This window comes from Heliangelus exortis, chromosome 1 (genome assembly GCF_036169615.1).
Source record: "Heliangelus exortis chromosome 1, bHelExo1.hap1, whole genome shotgun sequence".
NCBI lineage: Eukaryota > Metazoa > Chordata > Aves > Apodiformes > Trochilidae > Heliangelus > Heliangelus exortis.
The window spans coordinates 195,990,124-196,008,954 of NC_092422.1; the positions used below are offsets into that span (position 1 = coordinate 195,990,124).

Here is an 18,831-nt window from a genome sequence, read left to right on the forward strand (position 1 = left end):
AGGTCCTTTCTAATTATGATCATTCTTTGATTCTATGATTCATTCCTAGCTTTGCCTTTGCATTTAACCTTTGTTTCTTGGCACAGGAAGGTTCTGGGATGCCCTTCTGGTTCTTTCTCTGATTTCTGAACTATCAGCAGGGGGGAACACCAGAGAACCCATGGATGCAAAGTTGGGTGCTGCTGGTTGAGCATAACCCAGAAGTGTGAATTCCTGGCCAGGCTAAATCTGATGGCCAAGCTCAGTCTGATGCTACAGTGCCAACATTTGGGTCCCAATATGCATTTTATTCCAATTTGATCCTTTTATTCTCCATTATTTGAGGTATTCTGTAGCAGAAGTGTTAGAATGGAAAATCTGTTAGGTCAATCTACTGGGAAAAGCTCCTTTTTTTTTAGCCCAGGCATTAGGACAAAGATCTTTTCTCACTATCTTTTTGCACAGAGCAATGTGTATTAAGCCTCAGCTCCTCAGAGTGCCTTGTGAATGCTCCTGTAGCATTAATTTAAATGATAATAATTGATTTGGGCCAATTTTAGCCATTGATGGCAAGCGACATGGCTTATAAACTTCCTCAAGAATCTGCATGGCTGAATAGACCTCTCCTGAAAGCTTCAAAATAAAATTAATTGCTTGTCCAGTTCTTTCTCATCTTCCTTCCATTTAAGCAGGCATTTTGCAGCCTTCTTTCTGCTACAAAGGAAATATGATTTCATTGCTGCTGTTGCTTTTTCTCTGGTGATGAATGGGGAATGATTCTGCTGCATCACTGCCTGAGCACTGCAGAGTGAGAGGGGTTCAGGGGGTACTTTGGTTCTTAGGGTGTGATGGGAGACCTGGGAGAGCTCATTTCATCCTCACTTGAAGCATCTGAGATACTTCACACCTTGATCAAGGAAGAATGGGTTGAAGGGAGAAGAGAGGAAGTTCCAGCTCAGCATGAGCAGGAGAAACTTGTTGAGGGTGAGGCTGAGGGAGCCCTGGCCCAGGCTGCCCAGAGAGGTTGTGGAGTCTCCTTCTCTGGAGCCTTTCCAAACCCCCCTGGATGTGTTCCTGTGTGGGCTGCCCTGGGGGATCCTCCTGGGGCAGGGGGGATCTCCAAAAGTCCCTTCCAACCCCAAATATTCATAACCACCCATGATCTCCAACCCCACTCCTCAACAAGCAGGGACAGACCTAAACCCCTCTCCTAAAGGAAGGTTTAAGCCTGATGAGCCATGGAAACATGTTCTTTTGGGACATAAAACAAGTTCTTGAACTGCCTCAGCATCATCCCTTCATGAAAGCTGCTAAATCCTATTTATCCTGAAAATTCACCACCAGGTTTTGTACGGTGACCGGAAGAGATTTCACTGCACACTTTCCTTCCCCTTCCCTCTCCCCAGGTTTCCTGTTACTCATTTGCTTAATTAAAAAGAAGAATCCAAAGATGATGGCTTTGCAAAATCAAAATTAAAAGCCCTCACGCATAGCTGTGTTGACAGTGATTGATTTTGTTGTCTTAACCTGACACCATCTCTTCTGTGAATTGATGTCAAAAGGCAGAGTAAGGCAGCAGCAGAATCTCCCCATTAATATTCTGGTGGGGTTGGCCAGACACAGGGACCTGATTGAGCATATTATAGTAGCTCAGTACTTGGCAAAGGGAGAAAGGAAAAAAAAAAATAAAAAAATCCAGGCCTCTGCTGGTATAATTACTTTTTTGAAAGCTCTGAAGGAGATTTGGCAGTGGGGTGAGTGTGAAATCTGCTGCCCTTATCGCTTTATAAAGGTTACCCTGAGGTTCAGTACTGAATCAGAGACTTTGGGGATGATACCCAAAGATGCAGCTTTTCCAGCTTTGCCTTGGATGAGGAAAAGCAATGTAAAAAATGTTCCTGATCTGCTCAAGTTACAGCAACAATTTGTAGAACCACAGAATGGTTTGGGTTGGAAGGGACCTTAAAGATCATCTGGTTCTGACCCCTCTGCCGTGGTCAGGGACACCTCCCACCAGCCCAGGGGGCTCCAAGCCCCATCCAACCTGGGCTCAAACACCTCCAGGGATGGGGCAGCCACAGCTTCTGGGGGCAACCTGGGCAACCAGGGGCTCAGCACCCTCATCCCAAAAAATTTCTCCCCAAGATCTCCTCTCCATCTCCCCTTTTGCAGCTGGAAACCCTTCCCCCTCATCCCATCCCCCCAGACCTTTGTCCAAAGTCCCTCCCCAGTTTTCCTGGAGCCCCTTCAGGCACTGGAAGGTGCTCCAAGATCTTCCCAGAGACTTCTTTTTCTTTTTTTTCTCTTTTTCTCTCTGTCTCTCTTTCTCCATCTCCCCTCTTCCAGTTTAAAGCCATTCTTCCTCATCTCATCCCTCCAGGCCCTTGTCCCAAGTCCCTCCCCAGCTTTCCTGGAGCCCCTTCAGGCACTGGAAGGTGCTCTAAGGTCTCCCCATGGGATCCTTCTCTTCTCCAGCCTCAACACCCCCAACTCTCTCAGCCTGGAGGAAGATGCAGAGCTAAAGGAGCTGCTGATGCTCAGTGGGTCAGGAATGGTCCTGTGAGGGTCTTGAGGGCAATGAACTCAGGAGGTTGGTACCAAGCTCCAAGGGCTGGCCACATTTTGAATAATTCCAACAATTTCCAAAAGGTTGAACGTGCTGCAAACATCCCATATTGTCAATAAACACTCTGGGCAAGGCCAGAAAGCAGAATTTGGGATGAGCTGGGGCTGTTGGCATCAGACCATCAAATCCTTCTCTTGGTGCAAAGGCAGAGCTGGGATGGCAGGAGCATGGAGTTCAGATCCTACCTTGGGGCAGGTTGGTCTTCCCTTTTTCCACCTTTCCCTTTTCCCTTTCCCACCCTTTTCCTCCTTTTCCTTGTCTCTGGGCAGCCAGGAGACACTGGTTTAGTTTTTCCTCCAAACCCAACATCTCAGATTATTTCATCTGCTCTCTGCTGGGCATTTTTTGTAGTGCTGGATTTCAGTCTTTCCATTATTTTTATTCTCTTTTGCTGTCTTAGTGAGGTTTTTTTGTTGGTTTTTTTTTTAAGCCTTGGTGTTTTATGGAAGGCTTTACTCTTTCTTTACCTCTCAGCTCTTATTCACAGGTTTGGAGTTTTTTGCCTGACTTTATTCTTTCTTTACCTCTCAGCTCTTATTCACAGGTTTGGGGTTTTTTGCCTGGCTTTACTCTTTCTTTACCTCTCAGCTCTTATTCACAGGTTTGGGGTTTTTTTCCTGGCTTTACTCTTTCTTTACCTCTCAGCTCTCATTCACAGGTTTGGTTTTTTTTACTTGTCTTTCCTTGTTTCTTTCTCTCTCAAGAATTAAGGATCCCCCTCTCCAGTTTCTCAGGCTCTATTCATTGTACTCACAGTCATTTTAAAGGGTAATTTGGGAAGATTGGCAGCAGCCTGTAGACTTCTTTTCCCCTCCACTGGGACTGTGAATCTGAGCATGCCATAGCTGTGAGTTGTTTCCATTTGATGTCAGTCTGTGTCTTTCTGTAAAATGGGTTTCTAGATCATTTTTTGTGGGTCCTAAGGGAAAATGGGCTTCATCGTGAGCACAACTGATAGTAAATCCTCTTGCTTTTGGGAGTCTTATCTGAGAGGTGTGAAATTTAGTGATCTGGATCTTCACAGGACATCCTCATATTCAAGAAGCTTCCTTCTTGCCCCTGTGCTCAGCTCTGGGGAGGCCACAGCTTGAGTCCTGTGTCCAGTTCTGGGCCCCTGAGCTCAGGAAGGAGATTGAGGTGCTGGAGCAGGTCCAAAGGAGGCAACTGGGCTGGTGAAGGGATCCAGCACAGATCCTCTGAGGAGAGGCTGAGGGAGCTGGGGGTGTTGAGGCTGGAGAAGAGGAGGCTCAGGGGAGACCTCATCACTCTCTCCAACTCCCTGAAAGGAGGTTGGAGCCAGGGGGGGGTTGGGCTCTTTTCCCAGGCAACTCTCAGCAAGACAAGAGGGCACAAGAGGTCTCAAGTTGTGCCAGGGGAGGTTTAGGTTGGACATGAGAAAGAATTTCTTTCTGGAGAGGGTGATCAGAGATTGGAATGGGCTGCCCAGGGAAGGGGTGGATTCTCCATCCCTGGAGATATTTCCAAAGAGCCTGGATGTGGCACTCAGTGCCATGGGCTGGGAACTGCAGTGGGAGTGGATCAAGGGTTGGACTTGATGAGCTCTGAGGTCCCTTCCAACCCAGCCAGTTCTAGGATTCTATGATTCTACCTTTAGCTTGTCCTGAGAAGTCAAAAAAGTTTTGGACAATATGAGCTGGATTTGGGGTTTTGCAAATATTCCGGACCTGAATCCAGGAAGAATTTTGCAGCTTCAGCTTCTTTCACCAGAGAGGGTAGTAATAGCACAAGGGATGATGGTTTTAAGCTGAAAAAGGGGAGATTTAGGTTAGATATTAGGGAAAAAATTCTTCAACATGAGGGTAGTAAGATACTGGAATAGGTTGGCTAGGGATCCATGCCCCATCCCTGGAAGTGGTGAAGGCCAGGTTGGATGAAGCCTTGTGCAGCCTGGTCTAGTGGAAGTGCAAGGGGGTTGGGTTGGATCTAAATGATCTTTAAGGTCCCTTCCAACCCAACCCATTGTATGATTCTGTGATTAATCCTAAAAATTTCATTGTCTGTTGAAATCAATGCAGCCATACCCACCTCTTCTCTTCCAATGTCCTTTTTTTTCCCTTTTTTTGGTGTGTGGGGGTAATGTGTGCACCCCTAAACTGGGTAGCAGGGATGGAGAGGGGAAATGCCAAGTGAAAACCACAAAGATTCAGCTTCTCCCCAAAGATTTAATAGCAGCTCCTGCTTTAAGAAGATCCCAGATTGCTAAATCACATCTTTAAAGCCACACAATGTACTCCGAGGCTCTTCCTCGTCTGCTGTGATGAATTGTCTGAGAGAAATTTAACAAGACCAGAATATTCAAATAAATTTGAAGTGAGGAGATGGCGTGTGATGTGGCAGCTTCAAAACTGTCAATTAGTGGTGGCTGCTTTTCTGACAGTGCTGTGACCTCTCAGCAGAGATTTTGGGAGCTGCCGGGAAGCGCCGGTCGCTCCCGTCCCCTCCTAGGGGTGCAGAAATTGTTGTGGAGGTTTTGCAAATCCCCAGTGAACCTGGAATCTGGGTCTTTTTTAGGATGGGCTGGATTTTTCAGTCCTTTAAAGCCTCTTTGCTTGGCAAGGGTGAATTTCTATCCATCCAGGCTCCTTGGCAGGAGCTTTTCATCAGGGCTGCGATGCGCTGCGAAAAAATGTCCTCATGTGCTGAATTTTTAAAACACCTTCAGGTGCTGAATCTTTGAAAGAAATGAAATGGCATCTTCTGTGGGAAGATGGCTGGGCTGGGGTTTATTGTTCTTCTGGCAGCAAATCATTTCAGAGGGTTTCCCTTGGCAGAAAAAAGCCCACGTGGGTGATTTGTTTTGGTGCTTGCGCCCATTTTTTATGATTCTTGAATAAATTCTGGTGCCAGCTGAAGGAACAAACCACCTTTTTTTTTTTTTTTTTTTGACTCTTTCCTTTATAAATAAGAACATAATGGGAATGTCTTGGAATTAATCAAGGGGAAACCTGTCTGCCAGGGTAGTTTCTCTATTTACAATTTTTCAGCACAGTCTCCAGTCTGACTCTATGGCAGGTATGAAAAAAATGGGTTATAGAAATTTCTATATGACATAAAGACATCCAAAAAATCCACTGACCCAAAAGCAGCTGCAAAGGTGCAATAAAATTGATGCAAATGCCATCATTACAATCCTTCCATTAGAATGTGCATCATGTTTTGAGACTGTGTATAGAATATTCTATATGTATTTTAAGTGCTTTATGTTAGGTACCATATGGTGGTACCTGGGGGTAACTTTTTACCCAGTAATTGTTTTCATGAGCATTTTTCAACTTAATGGGGCTTTGGCACAACAGTGTGATAAAGCAGCAATCCTTGTTTTGCCAGCTCTTCCTTGAGCATTTGTGGTTTTTTCCTGTTCACACTTTGATATTTTTAGGGTATTTTTCTCTACAGCCTCAGCTCTGCCTGTAGCTGGGGTTGAAGTTCCTTTTGTTGATTCTCCTCTGCAAGCATCCAGTGCTGAGCAGAAAGCAGCTCTCTGAGGTCTGGAGGCTGTGAGAAGGGACAGGGTATTCAACATGAGCCAGCAGGGAGCTCCTGGAGCTCAGAAATCCGACCCTGTCCTGGGATGCATCCAGAGGAGCAGGGCCAGCAGATCAGGAGAGGGGATTCCCAGCCTCTGCTCTGCTCTTGGGAGACCCCCAGCTCCAATCCTGCCTCCAGGTCTGGTGTCCCCAGCAGAAGAAGGACATGGATCTGTTGGGATGAGTCCAGAGGAGGCCACAAAGATGATCCAGGGGCTGGAGCAGCTCTGCCATGAGGAGAGGCTGAGGAGCTGGGAGTGTTGAGACTCCAGGGGGACCTTAGAGCTGCCCCCCAATCCCTGAAGGGAACCTCCAGGAAGGCTGCAGAGGGACTTTTCAGAAGAGTGTCCAGTGCTAGGAGAAGGGGAAATGGTTTGAAAGTGCAGGAGAAGAGGTTCAGCCTGGAGCTTAGGAAGAAGTTCTTCAGGAGGAGGGTGCTGAGACTCTGGAACAGATTGCCCAGAGAAGTTGTGGCTGCCCCCTCCCTGGAGGTGTTCAAGGCCAGGTTGGATGAGGCTTGGAGCAACCTGGGCTGGGTGAGAGGTGTCCCTGGGCATGGAGCTTGGAGGAGATGAGCTCTGAGCTCTCTTGCAACCCAAACCATTCAATGATTCTGTGTTCCTGGGGGGCTTCCAGGGGCATCCCCTCCTCCTGTAGCCCCGTGCACCCTCCCAGTGATCTTTTTCCTTATCTTTAGTTGCTGAAGGGATAACTGACTCTAATTTCTTGGCAGAGGAAAGGGAGAGGGAGCAGTCAGAGAACATAAAACTTCTGCCAAGGGTACATCAGAGCCCTCCTTCCCCATTCTGCTGTATCAATGTGGACACTTGGCTGCTTTTCAGCCCTGTTCTGGCATGGTCAGAGTGCCTTAAACATAGCACTGGGCATCTTGATTTATCACACAGGCTCCTTCATGTGCAAATTTCCCAACCTCTCCTGTATCTGCTGAAGTGCAGATGAGGAGAAACCTCACAGATTCTCATCAGCCCCTCTGTTTCCAGGCAGTTTTGCTCAATAGGCTGATTAATTTTATTACCAGCTCATCCCTTAAAAGCATCAGCAGTGCTCTTGGTCCCTGGAGGAGAGGAAGGAGGAGCCAATCTGCCTGCAGGAGACTTTTTTGGGGGAAGGAGGGCAGTGGCCTCTCCCCATCCCTGTTGGTACCACGCCAAGGATGCTCTGTGCACCCTACAGAGCATCCATGAGATCTAAACCTGGTGCCTTGCTGGGTTTGGGAAGTCAGAACATCAAGTACAGAAATGAAGATGGTTTAACAAAGGGAAACAAAAAGAAGCTCTTAGTTAAACCCAGGATTAAGCACCTGCAGTCTGGCAAAGTGGAGGCTGAGGAGTGAGCCCTGTGGTGGTGCAGACAAATCCCACGGGAATGGAGTCCAGTGGGTGAGGAAGATGTGGGACACCAGGAATGAAGAGGGAGCTCCCAGCAAGGTGGCCAGTGAAGAAAGGCACTTGAATTTGCTTTTTTTGCATTGGAGATGATGTGCAGTGTTCATTTCTGTCTTGAGAGTGGGTGTGTGCACAGCTGAGTTAAACACATCACAGCTCCGTAATACCCTGTTATCAACCAGTTGGTTATGGTTCAGTTGGGGTTCCTCAAGAAAAAAATATTCTTTTTCTATGGCATTTGGTATTGGAAAACATGTTAAAATTCACCAGCCACCAACCAGTTGGTTATGAGTTGGGTTTGTTTTTCACTTTCTCCATAATATCATCTCCATAATTTTCCATCTCACCAAAAGTTGCAGCATCTTTTATTCTTCTTTGGCAAAGTTCAAATCAACATTGTGGGTAAGATGGGATGGGATTTGGGTTTTCAAAGCCATCCTAATTCAAAGCAAGGGGACCCACTGAACCCTCAGAAAGCTGTAAATGAAATGCAGAAGGTTGCAGTTCACTTTGTATGTGCTGGCTCTGTCTTAATAGCCACTGACAGATCCAAATGTGACAAGTTTTGACTGAGAAACTGTATGGGAATCAGAGGTCTGAAGCTGCTATTTTAATGCAGGTATTCACCAGAACAGAGTCAACATTGGTGTTCAGTTGATTTGGGTTTTTAGAGCCTTCCCCTTCAATTTTTAGCCTTGCAGATTTAATAAAGACCAAGAAATGGATGGTGTGAATATTGTCTCAGGCAGATCACTGCTGAAAATTGGCTCCAGGGAGAGCAGGTTTAAATTAAAATGCCAGGAATCCACCAGAAATCTTCCAAGTTATCTTCTAAAAAGGAGTTACCTTGCTGAAGGTTGTCTCTGATAGAGGCATCAGTTTGTGCCAAAGAGTTAACTGGGGGTTTCTGCAGTCAAAGGAAGTGGATTAAAGAAAACAATTAAATATCTTTGCTGCTCTTTTATGCAACCTTCTGCTGGTTTAGAGTGAGTGGCAGGATCACATTCATCCCCACAGTATTTTAGAGCAGAGCTTCCCATAGAAAACCTGATTTGTATTCCTCCTGAGAGCAAAAAGAGGAAATACACCATGCTTTGTATTTTAGAGATTTTTCTCAGCCTGACTGAAAGCACTGTATTATTCATGTACAATCTCTCCATCCCCAGCAGTGCCAAAAAAACCCTCTCTCCTTGCCTGTGGGAAGGCAGAAGAGTTGTCCCTGGGATAAAGCTGAATTTGTAATCTCAGTTGTGAGCAGTGTGTGGCAGTGACTCCTCATTTAACAGCCAATTGTGGTTCCTCAAAAAAAAAAAAAAAAAAAATCCTATTTCTATGGCATTTGGTATTGGAAGCCATGGTAACAAAGGTTGAAATTGGAATTGGCTTTGGAATGGCCCAGGTGGAGTCACCATCCCTGGAGGGATTTAGAAGGCATTGGGACCTGGTCCTTAAGGACATGGTTTAGGACATGATTATGGTGTTGGTCAAAGGTTGGACTGGATGAGCTTGGAGGTCTCTTCCAACCTAAATGTTCTGGGATTCTGTGAAATTCACCAAATGTTTCATTTCTTATTTATATGGGTGTCCTGGTTTGGGCCAGGAGAAAGGGGATTTTCTGCCTTGTGCTTTTGCTTTCAGCTCAGTCTCTTGTCAGGAGCTGCACTTGCTGAAATTCACAGCAAGTTTCTCAGGCAGTGGCTGCTGCTGGGACTGAGCCCACTCCATGGTTATAGTTACTGCTGGAGAATGGGCTGCAGAGCCAAGGACACTGCTCAGCTCTGAGGAACATTTTGCCCTCCAAAAGGAGAAAAGGAGTCAAGAGGTCCCACCTGAAACCCTTCTGTGGGGAGGAACAGACAAGAGAAATGACCAGAATTGACCAAACAGACAATTCCATCCCATCCACCTCATCCTCAGGAGAAATTGGAGGGATCCCCAGGCTCAAAGCCCTTCCTGCTTCCCCTTCTTCCCCTCTCCCTCTTTGCTTCAGCATCCTGGGAGGATTCCATCCCTTCCTCTGCCTCTGCCTCTGCTCCTGATCCATCCCAGCCTGAATCTGTGTGTTCCTGCCTCCAGCTCCCAACTGCTCCTGAGCCCAGGATTCCAGCCTGGACTTTCCCAGGGCTGCCCTGCAGCCTCAGTGGGGATGGGAGAGTTCTTGGGGGAAAGGGGGGAGGAACCTGGGATCAATTTTCCTGTAGATTTGTATAGATTTAGTCATTTTTCCTATTTCTCATTCCTGTTCCATTCAAGCTGTGTAGTTGAGTTCCCAACCCATCAGTCTCTCTCCCTTATTCTCTCTCCTTTCTTTATCAGGGAGGAGAGAGATTAATAGACAGAATTTGGCATTCAGTTTCATTGCCAGGGCAGTGTTAAACCCAGACAGTGGGGGATTATCAGAGAACCTTTTGGGTCGGAAAAGATCTTCAAGATCACTGTGTGGTTTTAAAGTGACAGGTTGAAACCACTGTGTGGTTTTAAACTCAAAAGGAGAGATTTGGACAAGATAGAAGGAAGACATTTTTTACCATGAAGGTGGTGAGACACTGGCAGAGGTTTTCCAGGCAACTGGGAGATTCCTCATCCCTGGAAGCATTCAAGGTCAGGTTGGATGAGGCTCTGAGCAGCAGCATCGAGTTGAAGATATCCCTGCCCACTGCAGGGGGGTTGGACAAGGTGACCTTCACAAGTCTCTCCCAACCCAAATCAGTCCATGATTCCATGATTTTGTTTGTCCAACCACAAACTGAACACTGCCAAGACTGATGCAATTGTCAGGGGGATCTGAGAGTCCAGGAGCAGTTTGGTTGGAGCGGAGAAATGAGATTTTTCTTCCCCACAGAAATGGATGAGGATACCTGAGGGTTTGTAGGTCAGGAGAGGTAAATGAGGTGTTTCATCTTTGCTGTAGAAGTCAGTAATGTATTTTACTTGAAAGAATGATTGTGCTCTACCAAAAAAACCCAAAAAACCCAAAAAACCCACAAACCAACACAGGTCTATCCCAGCAGTGATGTTCAACCTTGTGTTCACCTTCAAATGCCCATTTGGACTTTGGATGAGTCTCTCACTCTCCAAAGCTTTTGAGCCTCCCAAGAGTAAGAAATACCCACTTGGGTATTTCCCAATAACTTGGGGAGGCTTCAGAGCTTCCCTGAAGTTCAGAAAGGACATACAATATTTCCAGTAGCCAGAGAAGACCAGAATTAACCCCACCCCATGGAGAGGAAGAACAGCTGAGTTCCCACTGCCAAAGCCCTCTGGAGCTGGAAATCTTCCTCTGTCTCAGCCCTCAGACACAACCAGCAGATAAGGATCCCTCCCAAGCCATGGGATGGGAGATACATCCTAAGGCACTGGATAATTTTTTTATTATCAAGCAGAAAAAAATCCTCAAAGAGATTTCTTAAATGAAGGCTATTTTTGGTTGGTTTTTTTTTTTTTTTTTCTTTTAAAAACTTCAAGCGAGCAATTTAAAACCATTTCAGGGTTGGTCTTTTTAGGGTTGGTTTTTTTTTTTTTTTTTTTTTTTTTTTGATTTGTTTTTTCTTTCCTCAAGTGACAGCGGAGTCGTGCAAATCTAGGGAGATGCTGGCAATAAAAGTGCTTGGATAGTGGATAAAATGCCACTGATGGGATTAGTTTGCTGAAGCTCTTGCAGCTATTATGCTCAGCAGCATGATTCCTCATTGTAAGTTCATAAAAGAGCTAATGACAGGAAGGGGAGATTTGCAAAGTTGAATGGAAGTGGAATGCAAATTCCTAACAAAAAGAGCAACTGAGGATGGGAAGAGTCTGCTGAGGACCATGGGGAATGTGGCATCACTTAAAGGCTTTCAGTGAAATGCACTTGGGTTCAGCAGGAGCTGCTGGAATTAGATGTAGGAACAAAGTCCTGATCTTCTCCATCCTAATGGTAACATAAAAAGTTGGAGGAAGGGCCCTTGACCTGCAAAAAGAGAGGTTTTGCCATGCAAATAGTTCTGGGAAATAAGCAAACGAGCTCTTCCTGGAGAGAAGGGTGGGGAAAAAGAAATGTGGATGCAGAAGCTGGGACACAGAGAATTAGAGAATGTCAGGGGTGGGAAGGGAGGTGGTGGAGTTGCCATCCCTGGGGGTATTCAGAAAATGAGTAGATGTGGGGCTTTGGGGGATGATTTAGTGGTGAAGGTGGTGTAGGACTGATGGTTGGACTTGGAGATCCTGAAGATCCTTTCCAACCATGGTGATGTTCTGGTTCTGAAGCTGTCAGGGCATTCAGCTCAGGATAAGTTTCTTTTGTTAAAAGTTACTACAGAGTTTTAAATGATGCCTCTTACAGTATTTTACAATAAAAACTTCCCTATAAAATTAGATAGGAGCAGGCACCAAGGAGTACAAACAAATGTTTTTGCTCCTGGAATTGCCCTAAATTGGTTGTGGTGGCCACCTCAAGGGAGTTTGCCTGGAGGATGGGGGACAGGAAAGCCAGGACAGACCCCACCCCAACATAGATCCCCTCTGTCTGAGTCCAGTGTGGATTTTCTCCATGTGCTGATCCTCAGCTAAGCTTCAAGTGAAAGGGATGGAATCATAGAATTATAGAATTATAGAGAATTTGAGGTGGGAAGGGAGGTCTGGAGATGCCCCAGTGCAACCCCCCTGCCCCAGCAGGATCCCCCAGGGCAGCCCACACAGGAACACATCCAGGGGGGTTTGGAAAGGCTCCAGAGAAGGAGACTCCACAACCTCTCTGGGCAGCCTGGGCCAGGGCTCCCTCAGCCTCACCCTCAAGTTTCTCCAAGGCCTCTATCACCTCATAGTTAAATTTCTCCTCCTGTTGAGGTGGAACTTCCTCTGTTCTACCTTCAACCCGTTCTTGTTACACATTCATGTTACACAAAATCTGGTACAGCTGCCTTCCTCCCTCTGCAATGGGTTTAAAATATGGCCAAATCTCAAGATGTTGGTTTAACTCTGACCACAACCAGCCCTTCCCTGATGTTAAGAACATCACCAGATATTCCAGAAGCACTTGAAGCAAAAGCTTCTGGGCAGGACTTACTTATCTTGCACATGAAGGGTACAAAAAATGAGATGTGGAAGGAAACACCAGGACACAATACTGATTTCCCCAAGTATGGTGTGAACCATGCCCTTCACACAAAATCTTCCCCCCAAAAAAACAGGAATATAGAATGTTTGGGGTGGGAAGGGACCTCTGGAGATCCCCCAGTGCAACCCCCCTGCCCCAGCAGGATCCCCCAGGGCAGCCCACACAGGAACACATCCAGGGGGATTTGGAAAGGCTCCAGAGAAGGAGACTCCACAACCTCTCTGGGCAGCCTGGGCCAGGGCTCCCTCAGCCTCACCCTCAACAAGTTTCTCCTGCTCATGCTGAGCTGGAACTTCCTCTCTTCTCCCTTCAACCCATTCTTCCTTGGCCTCTCCCTGGGCACCCCCAAAAAGAGATTGGCCCCTTCCTCTTGCCCCCCACCCCTCAGCTCTTGATGGACATTCAGCAGATCCCCTCTCAGCCTTCTCTTCTCCAGCCTCAACAGCCCCAGGCCTCTCACTCTTTCTTCCCAGCAGAGATTCTTCAAAGAACACATTGGAAGAACTTCTGCTGCTCTTTTAGGGTAAAAAAATTTGTCTTTGCCCTGTTTTTTTACCAGCTGCTATTGGGCTCCAAGTCATTTTTTTGCCACCTTGCCATGAGAATCCAGCAGCTTCTGCAGGAGATTTCTGCTCATAAATATATGGGGAAAAAAAAAGATTTAGGGATTGGAAGAGCTGATTCACAAAGTACAATTAAAAGTACAACATGAGCTTTATTTACCCCCTGGGAGACACTTGGATGTCTCAGCAAGGTGGTGATGCTGGGTGGGGGGAAAGGTGTGGGAGTTTCTCAGGGTGAAGTTTGGGTGAACAAGGTGAAATTCAGAGGTTGTGAATGCAGGGTGAAGGAGAGAAAAAAACCACAGAGGTGTCATAAACTGCAGAGTTTTCACTGTACCAAGACTTCAAAAACCTCTACCAGACAACGTTCTTGAGATGGTTAGAATCATAGAATCCTAGAACTGGCTGGGTTGGAAGGGACCTCAGAGCTCATCAAGTCCAACCCTTGATCCACTCCCACTGCAGTTCCCAGCCCATGGCACTGAGTGCCACATCCAGGCTCTTTGGAAATATCTCCAGGGATGGAGAATCCACCCCTTCCCTGGGCAGCCCATTCCAATGGCTGAGCACCCCTCTCCAGAAAGAAATTCTTTCTAATGTCCAACCTAAACCTCCCCTGGCACAACTTGAGACCTCTTGTGCCCTCTTGTCTTGCTGAGAGTTGCCTGGGAAAAGAGCCCAACCCCCCCCTGGCTCCAACCTCCTTTCAGGGAGTTGGAGAGAGTGATGAGGTCTCCCCTGAGCCTCCTCTTCTCCAGCCTCAACACCCCCAGCTCCCTCAGCCTCTCCTCAGAGGATCTGTGCTGGATCCCTTCCCCAGCCCAGTTGCCTCCTTTGGACCTGCTCCAGCACCTCAATCTCCTTCCTGAGCTGAGGGGCCCAGAACTGGACACAGGACTCAAGCTGTGGCCTCCCCAGAGCTGAGCACAGGGGCAGAATCCCTTCCCTGGACCTGCTGGCCACGCTGTTCCTGAGCCAGCCCAGGATGCCATTGGCCTTCTTGGCCACCTGGGCACACTGCTGGCTCCTCTTCAGCTTCCTGGCAATCCAGACTCCCAGCTCCCTTTCTGCCACTCTGTGCCCAGCCTGGAGCTCCCCATGGGGTTGTTGTGGCCAAAGTGCAGGACCCGGCACTTGGAATGTTGAACCTCATCCCATTGGAATCAGCCCAACTCTCCAGTCTGTCCAGGGCCCTCTGTTCTGGTTGGAACAGTTGGTTCTGCATTGGTTGCTTTGACCTTCTTCATGGTGTCATTGGTGTCTCCCCTTGGGGTATTTTCTTGGTGTGCATTTCCTTGGTGGATTTCTGTGCTGTATTTCTCACTGTGGCTCTGGTTTGCATTCCAGGGCTGCTTTTGGCAAAGAATCAGAAGTTCTGATTGGCAACCTGGGAGATAAACTCATCCCTCAGCAGGAGATCATGCGGGATGTCAGCGACCTCAAGTCCTTGGCCAACATGCATGAGAGCCTGGAGTGGTTAGCAGGTCGGACCAAGGCAGCCTTCTCCAGCCTCTCAGCCACCCAGAGTAAGTAGAAACCTTGCTCTTGGAAACAGTCACCAAGATAAAAATGGAATTTTAGCAGGAGGGCATCTCTCAAAGCAGGTTTATGTCAGAGGGAGGTGGTTCCATCTCTTCCTTCCTGGTGAAAATTGTGGTGGGACATCCACTCAAACTGGTGGGCACCACGTGGGGTGCTCAAGCATCATTTCTGCAGGGTTGGTTGAGCTTCTCAGCAGTCCCCAGGCAGGAGAGGACATCAATGCTCAGATAGGTTTCATTTTCTTCAAAGTGTGGTGAGATTGCTGAATGTTTAAAAATATTTCCTTGGAAATCCAGGAGGGAACTGACAGATTCCATGAGGATTCCATGGCACTGGGGCACTGATCTTCAGCCTCAAAGGTGGATACCAACTCAAGATCAGGGAACCTGGAGACACTCCTGGCTCTCATGGGTTGCCCATGGTGCCTTTGTGAGAGCATTTTAGTTCTCTGTGCTTCAGCTTTTATTCCTTCCCCAAGGAAATAGGGATTTTTTTTTTTTTTTCTTCTTTCTGGGAAGTGATCTGATCAGTGCTACTTCTGTTCTTGTTGCTCTCATGAGTGTTATCTGCTTGGGGGTCACATTCAGAGGAGGGTTGTGTCCCAGAAAAGGGCTCCACTTTCCATGCTTATTGGAACACTAAGAGAATAACAGAGATGTTTTTCCACTGGGATGACCTTTAAAGGTCCCTTCCAACCCAAACCATTCCATGGTATTTTGATGGCCTCTCCCTGGAACTGTTGAAGCCAACTTGGATGGGGTTTGGAGCACCCTGGGCTGGTGGGAGGTGTCCTTAATCATGGAAGGGGGTTGGAACTGGATGAGCTTTAAGGTCCCTTCCAACCCAAACCATTCCATGATGATTCTGTGGTCAACTTGCAAGGAGTCACCCATAGGTCTGCTGACATCAGGCTAAGCTGGTCCTAGGAGCTGAGGTTTGAGACATTCCCAGTAGCTGCTCTGTGTCCCAGGCATTTTTTAGAGCACTCTGTATTGCCCTAAATCCTTGCAATAAAATGCTGTGTGTTTTACAGATATTGAACATCTTCCATAGTCTGGGGGTTATATGTATTAAATGCAGCTGCCTCAGGTGAGGAAGGAAGCACCTACACTGTGGTGTAGACTGGGAGCAGAGAAAAAGGAAAATATTGCATTAAAAAATCCCCACAGGTTGGTGGGGTTGTCCCCAGCACACTTGGGGACATTGTGAGGACATGGGGATGGAGGAAAAATGAAAATTGTCTTTTGTTGCCAAGATTCATGCAATGTTAATTGGGAGGAGGAAAAATGACATCAAGCATCTCCCATAGTCTGGGGGTTATATGTATTAAGTGCAGCTTCCTCAGGTGAGGAAGGAAAAACCTACACTATGGTGTAGACCAGGAGCAGAGAAAAAGGAAAATATTGCATTAAAAATCCCCACAAATTGGTGGGATTGTCCCCAGCACACGTGGAGATATGGTAAGGACATGGGGCATGGAGGAAAAATTAAATTTGTCTTTTGTTGCCAAGATTCATTAAGTGTTAACTGGGAGGAGAAAAATGACATTGAGCATCTCCCATAGTCTGGGTGTTGTATTAAATGCAGCTGCCTCTGGTGAGGAAGGAAGCACCTACACTGTGGTGTAGACTGGGAGCAGAGAAAAAGGAAAATATTGCATTAAAAAATCCCCACAGGTTGGTGGGGTTGTCCCCAGCACACCTGGGGACATTGTGAGGACATGGAGGATAAATTAAAATTGTCTTTCGTATCCAAGATTCATTAAATGTTAATTGGGAGGAGGAAAAATGACATTGAACACCTCCCATAGTCTATAGGGGGGTTATATCTAGGGTTATAGTATAGGAGTTATATATATATATTAAGTGCAGCTGCCTCAGGTGAGGAAGGAAACACCTACACTGTGGTGTAGACTGGGAGCAGAGAAAAAGGAAAATATTGCTTAAAAAAATCCCCACAGGTTGGTAGGATTGTCCCCAGCACACGTGGGGACATAGTGAGGACATGGAGGAAAAATGAAAATTGTCTTTTGTTGCCAAGATTCATGCAATGTTAATTGGGAGGAGGAAAAATGACATCAAGCATCTCCCATAGTCTGGGGGTTGTATTAAATGCAGCTTCCTCAGGTGAGGAAGGAAGCACCTACACTGTGGTGTAGACCAGGAGCAGAGAAAAAGGAAAATATTGCATTAAAAAATCCCCACAGGTTGGTGGGGTTGTCCCCAGCACACGTGGGGACAAAGTGAGGACCTGGGGATGGAGGAAAAATTAAAATTCTTTTTTTTCCAAGATTCATATAATGTTAATTGGGAGGAGGAAAAATGACATTGAGCATCTCCCATAGTCTATAGGGGGGTTATATCTAGGGTTATAGTATAGGGGTTATATATATATTAAGTGCAGCTGCCTTGGGTGAGGAAGGAAACACCTACACTGTGGTGTAGACTGGGAGCAGAGAAAAAGGAAAATATTGCATTAAAAAATCCCCACAGGTTGGTGGGGCTGTCCCCAGCACACCTGGGGACATAGTGAGGACATGGAGGAAAAATAAAAATTGTCTTTTGTTGCCAAGATTCATGCAATGTTAATTGGGAGGAGGAAAAATGACATTGAGCATCTCCCATAGTCTGGGGGTTGTATTAAATGCAGCTTCCTCAGGTGAGGAAGGAAGCACCTACACTGTGGTGTAGACTGGGAACAGAGAAAAAGGAAAATATTGCATTAAAAAATCACCACAGGTTGGTGGGGTTGTCCCCAGCACACATGGGGACAAAGTGAGGACATGGGGATGGAGGAAAAATTAAAATTCTTTTTTTTCCAAGATTCATATAATGGTAATTGGGAGGAGGAAAAATGACATTGAACACCTCCCATAGTCTATAGGGGGGTTATATCCAGGGTTATAGTATAGGGGTTATATATATATTAAATGCAGCTTCCTCAGGTGAGGAAGGAAACACCTACACTGTGGTGTAGATTGGGAGCAGAGAAAAAGGAAAATATTGCATTAAAAAATCCCCAAAGCTTGGTAGAAGCCCAGCACACATGGGGTCACAGTGAGGACATGGGGATGGAGGAAAAATTAAAATTGTCTTTTGTTTCCAAGATTCATGCAATGTTAATTGGGAGGAGGAAAAATGACATTGAGCATCTCCCATAGTCTATAGGGGGGTTATATATAGGGTTGTAGTATAGGGGTTATATATATATTAAATGCAGCTTCCTCAGGTGAGGAAGGAAAAACCTACACTGTGGTGTAGACTGGAAGCAGAGAAAAAGGAAAATATTGCATTAAAAAATCCCCACAGCTTGGTGGGATTGTCCCCAGCACATATGGGGACATAGTGAGGACATGGGGCATGGAGGAAAAATTAAAATTGTCTTTTGTTTCCAAGATTCATGCAATGTTAATTGGGAGGAGGAAAAATGACATTGAGCATCTCCCATAGTCTATAGGGGGGGTTATACATAGGGTTATAGTATAGGGGTTATATATATATTAAGTGCAGCTTCCTCAGGTGAGGAAGGAAAAACCTACACTGTGGTGTAGACTGGGAGCAGAGAAAAAGGAAAATATTGCATTAAAAAATCCCCAAAGCTTGATAGGATCCCAGCACAAGTGGAGATATAGTGAGGACATGGGGATGGAGGAAAAATTAAAATTGTCTTTTGTTTCCAAGATTCCTGCAATGTTAAGTGGGAGGAGGAAAAATGACACTGAGCATCTCCCATAGTCTGGGGGTTGTATTAAATGCAGCTTCCTCAGGTGAGGAAGGAAGCACCTACACTGTGGTGTAGACCAGGAGCAGAGAAAAAGGAAAATGTGGCATAAAAAAATCCCCACAGGTTGGTGGGATTGTCCCCAGCACACGTGGGGACATAGTGAGGACATGGAGGAAAAATTAAAATTGTCTTTTGTTGCCAAGATTCATGCAATGGTAATTGGGAGGAGGAAAAATGGCATTGAGCATCTCCCACAGTCTGGGGGTTATATGTATTAAGTGCAGCTTCCTCAGGTGAGGAAGGAAAAACCTACACTATGGTGTAGACCAGGAGCAGAGAAAAAGGAAAA

At 46.3% G+C, this 18,831-nt stretch overlaps 1 protein-coding gene across 2 annotated transcripts in view; it reads left to right on the forward strand.

Annotated features, from left to right (window-relative positions):
• EXOC4 (exocyst complex component 4) overlaps positions 1 to 18,831 on the forward strand; it is a 441,701-nt gene that overhangs the window by 361,632 nt on the left and 61,238 nt on the right. For both annotated transcript variants that reach the window (XM_071734223.1, XM_071734224.1), the window contains one exon: positions 14,565 to 14,743. In XM_071734223.1, the coding sequence (XP_071590324.1) occupies positions 14,565 to 14,743 (179 nt within the window). The remainder of the gene's footprint in view (positions 1 to 14,564; positions 14,744 to 18,831) is intronic.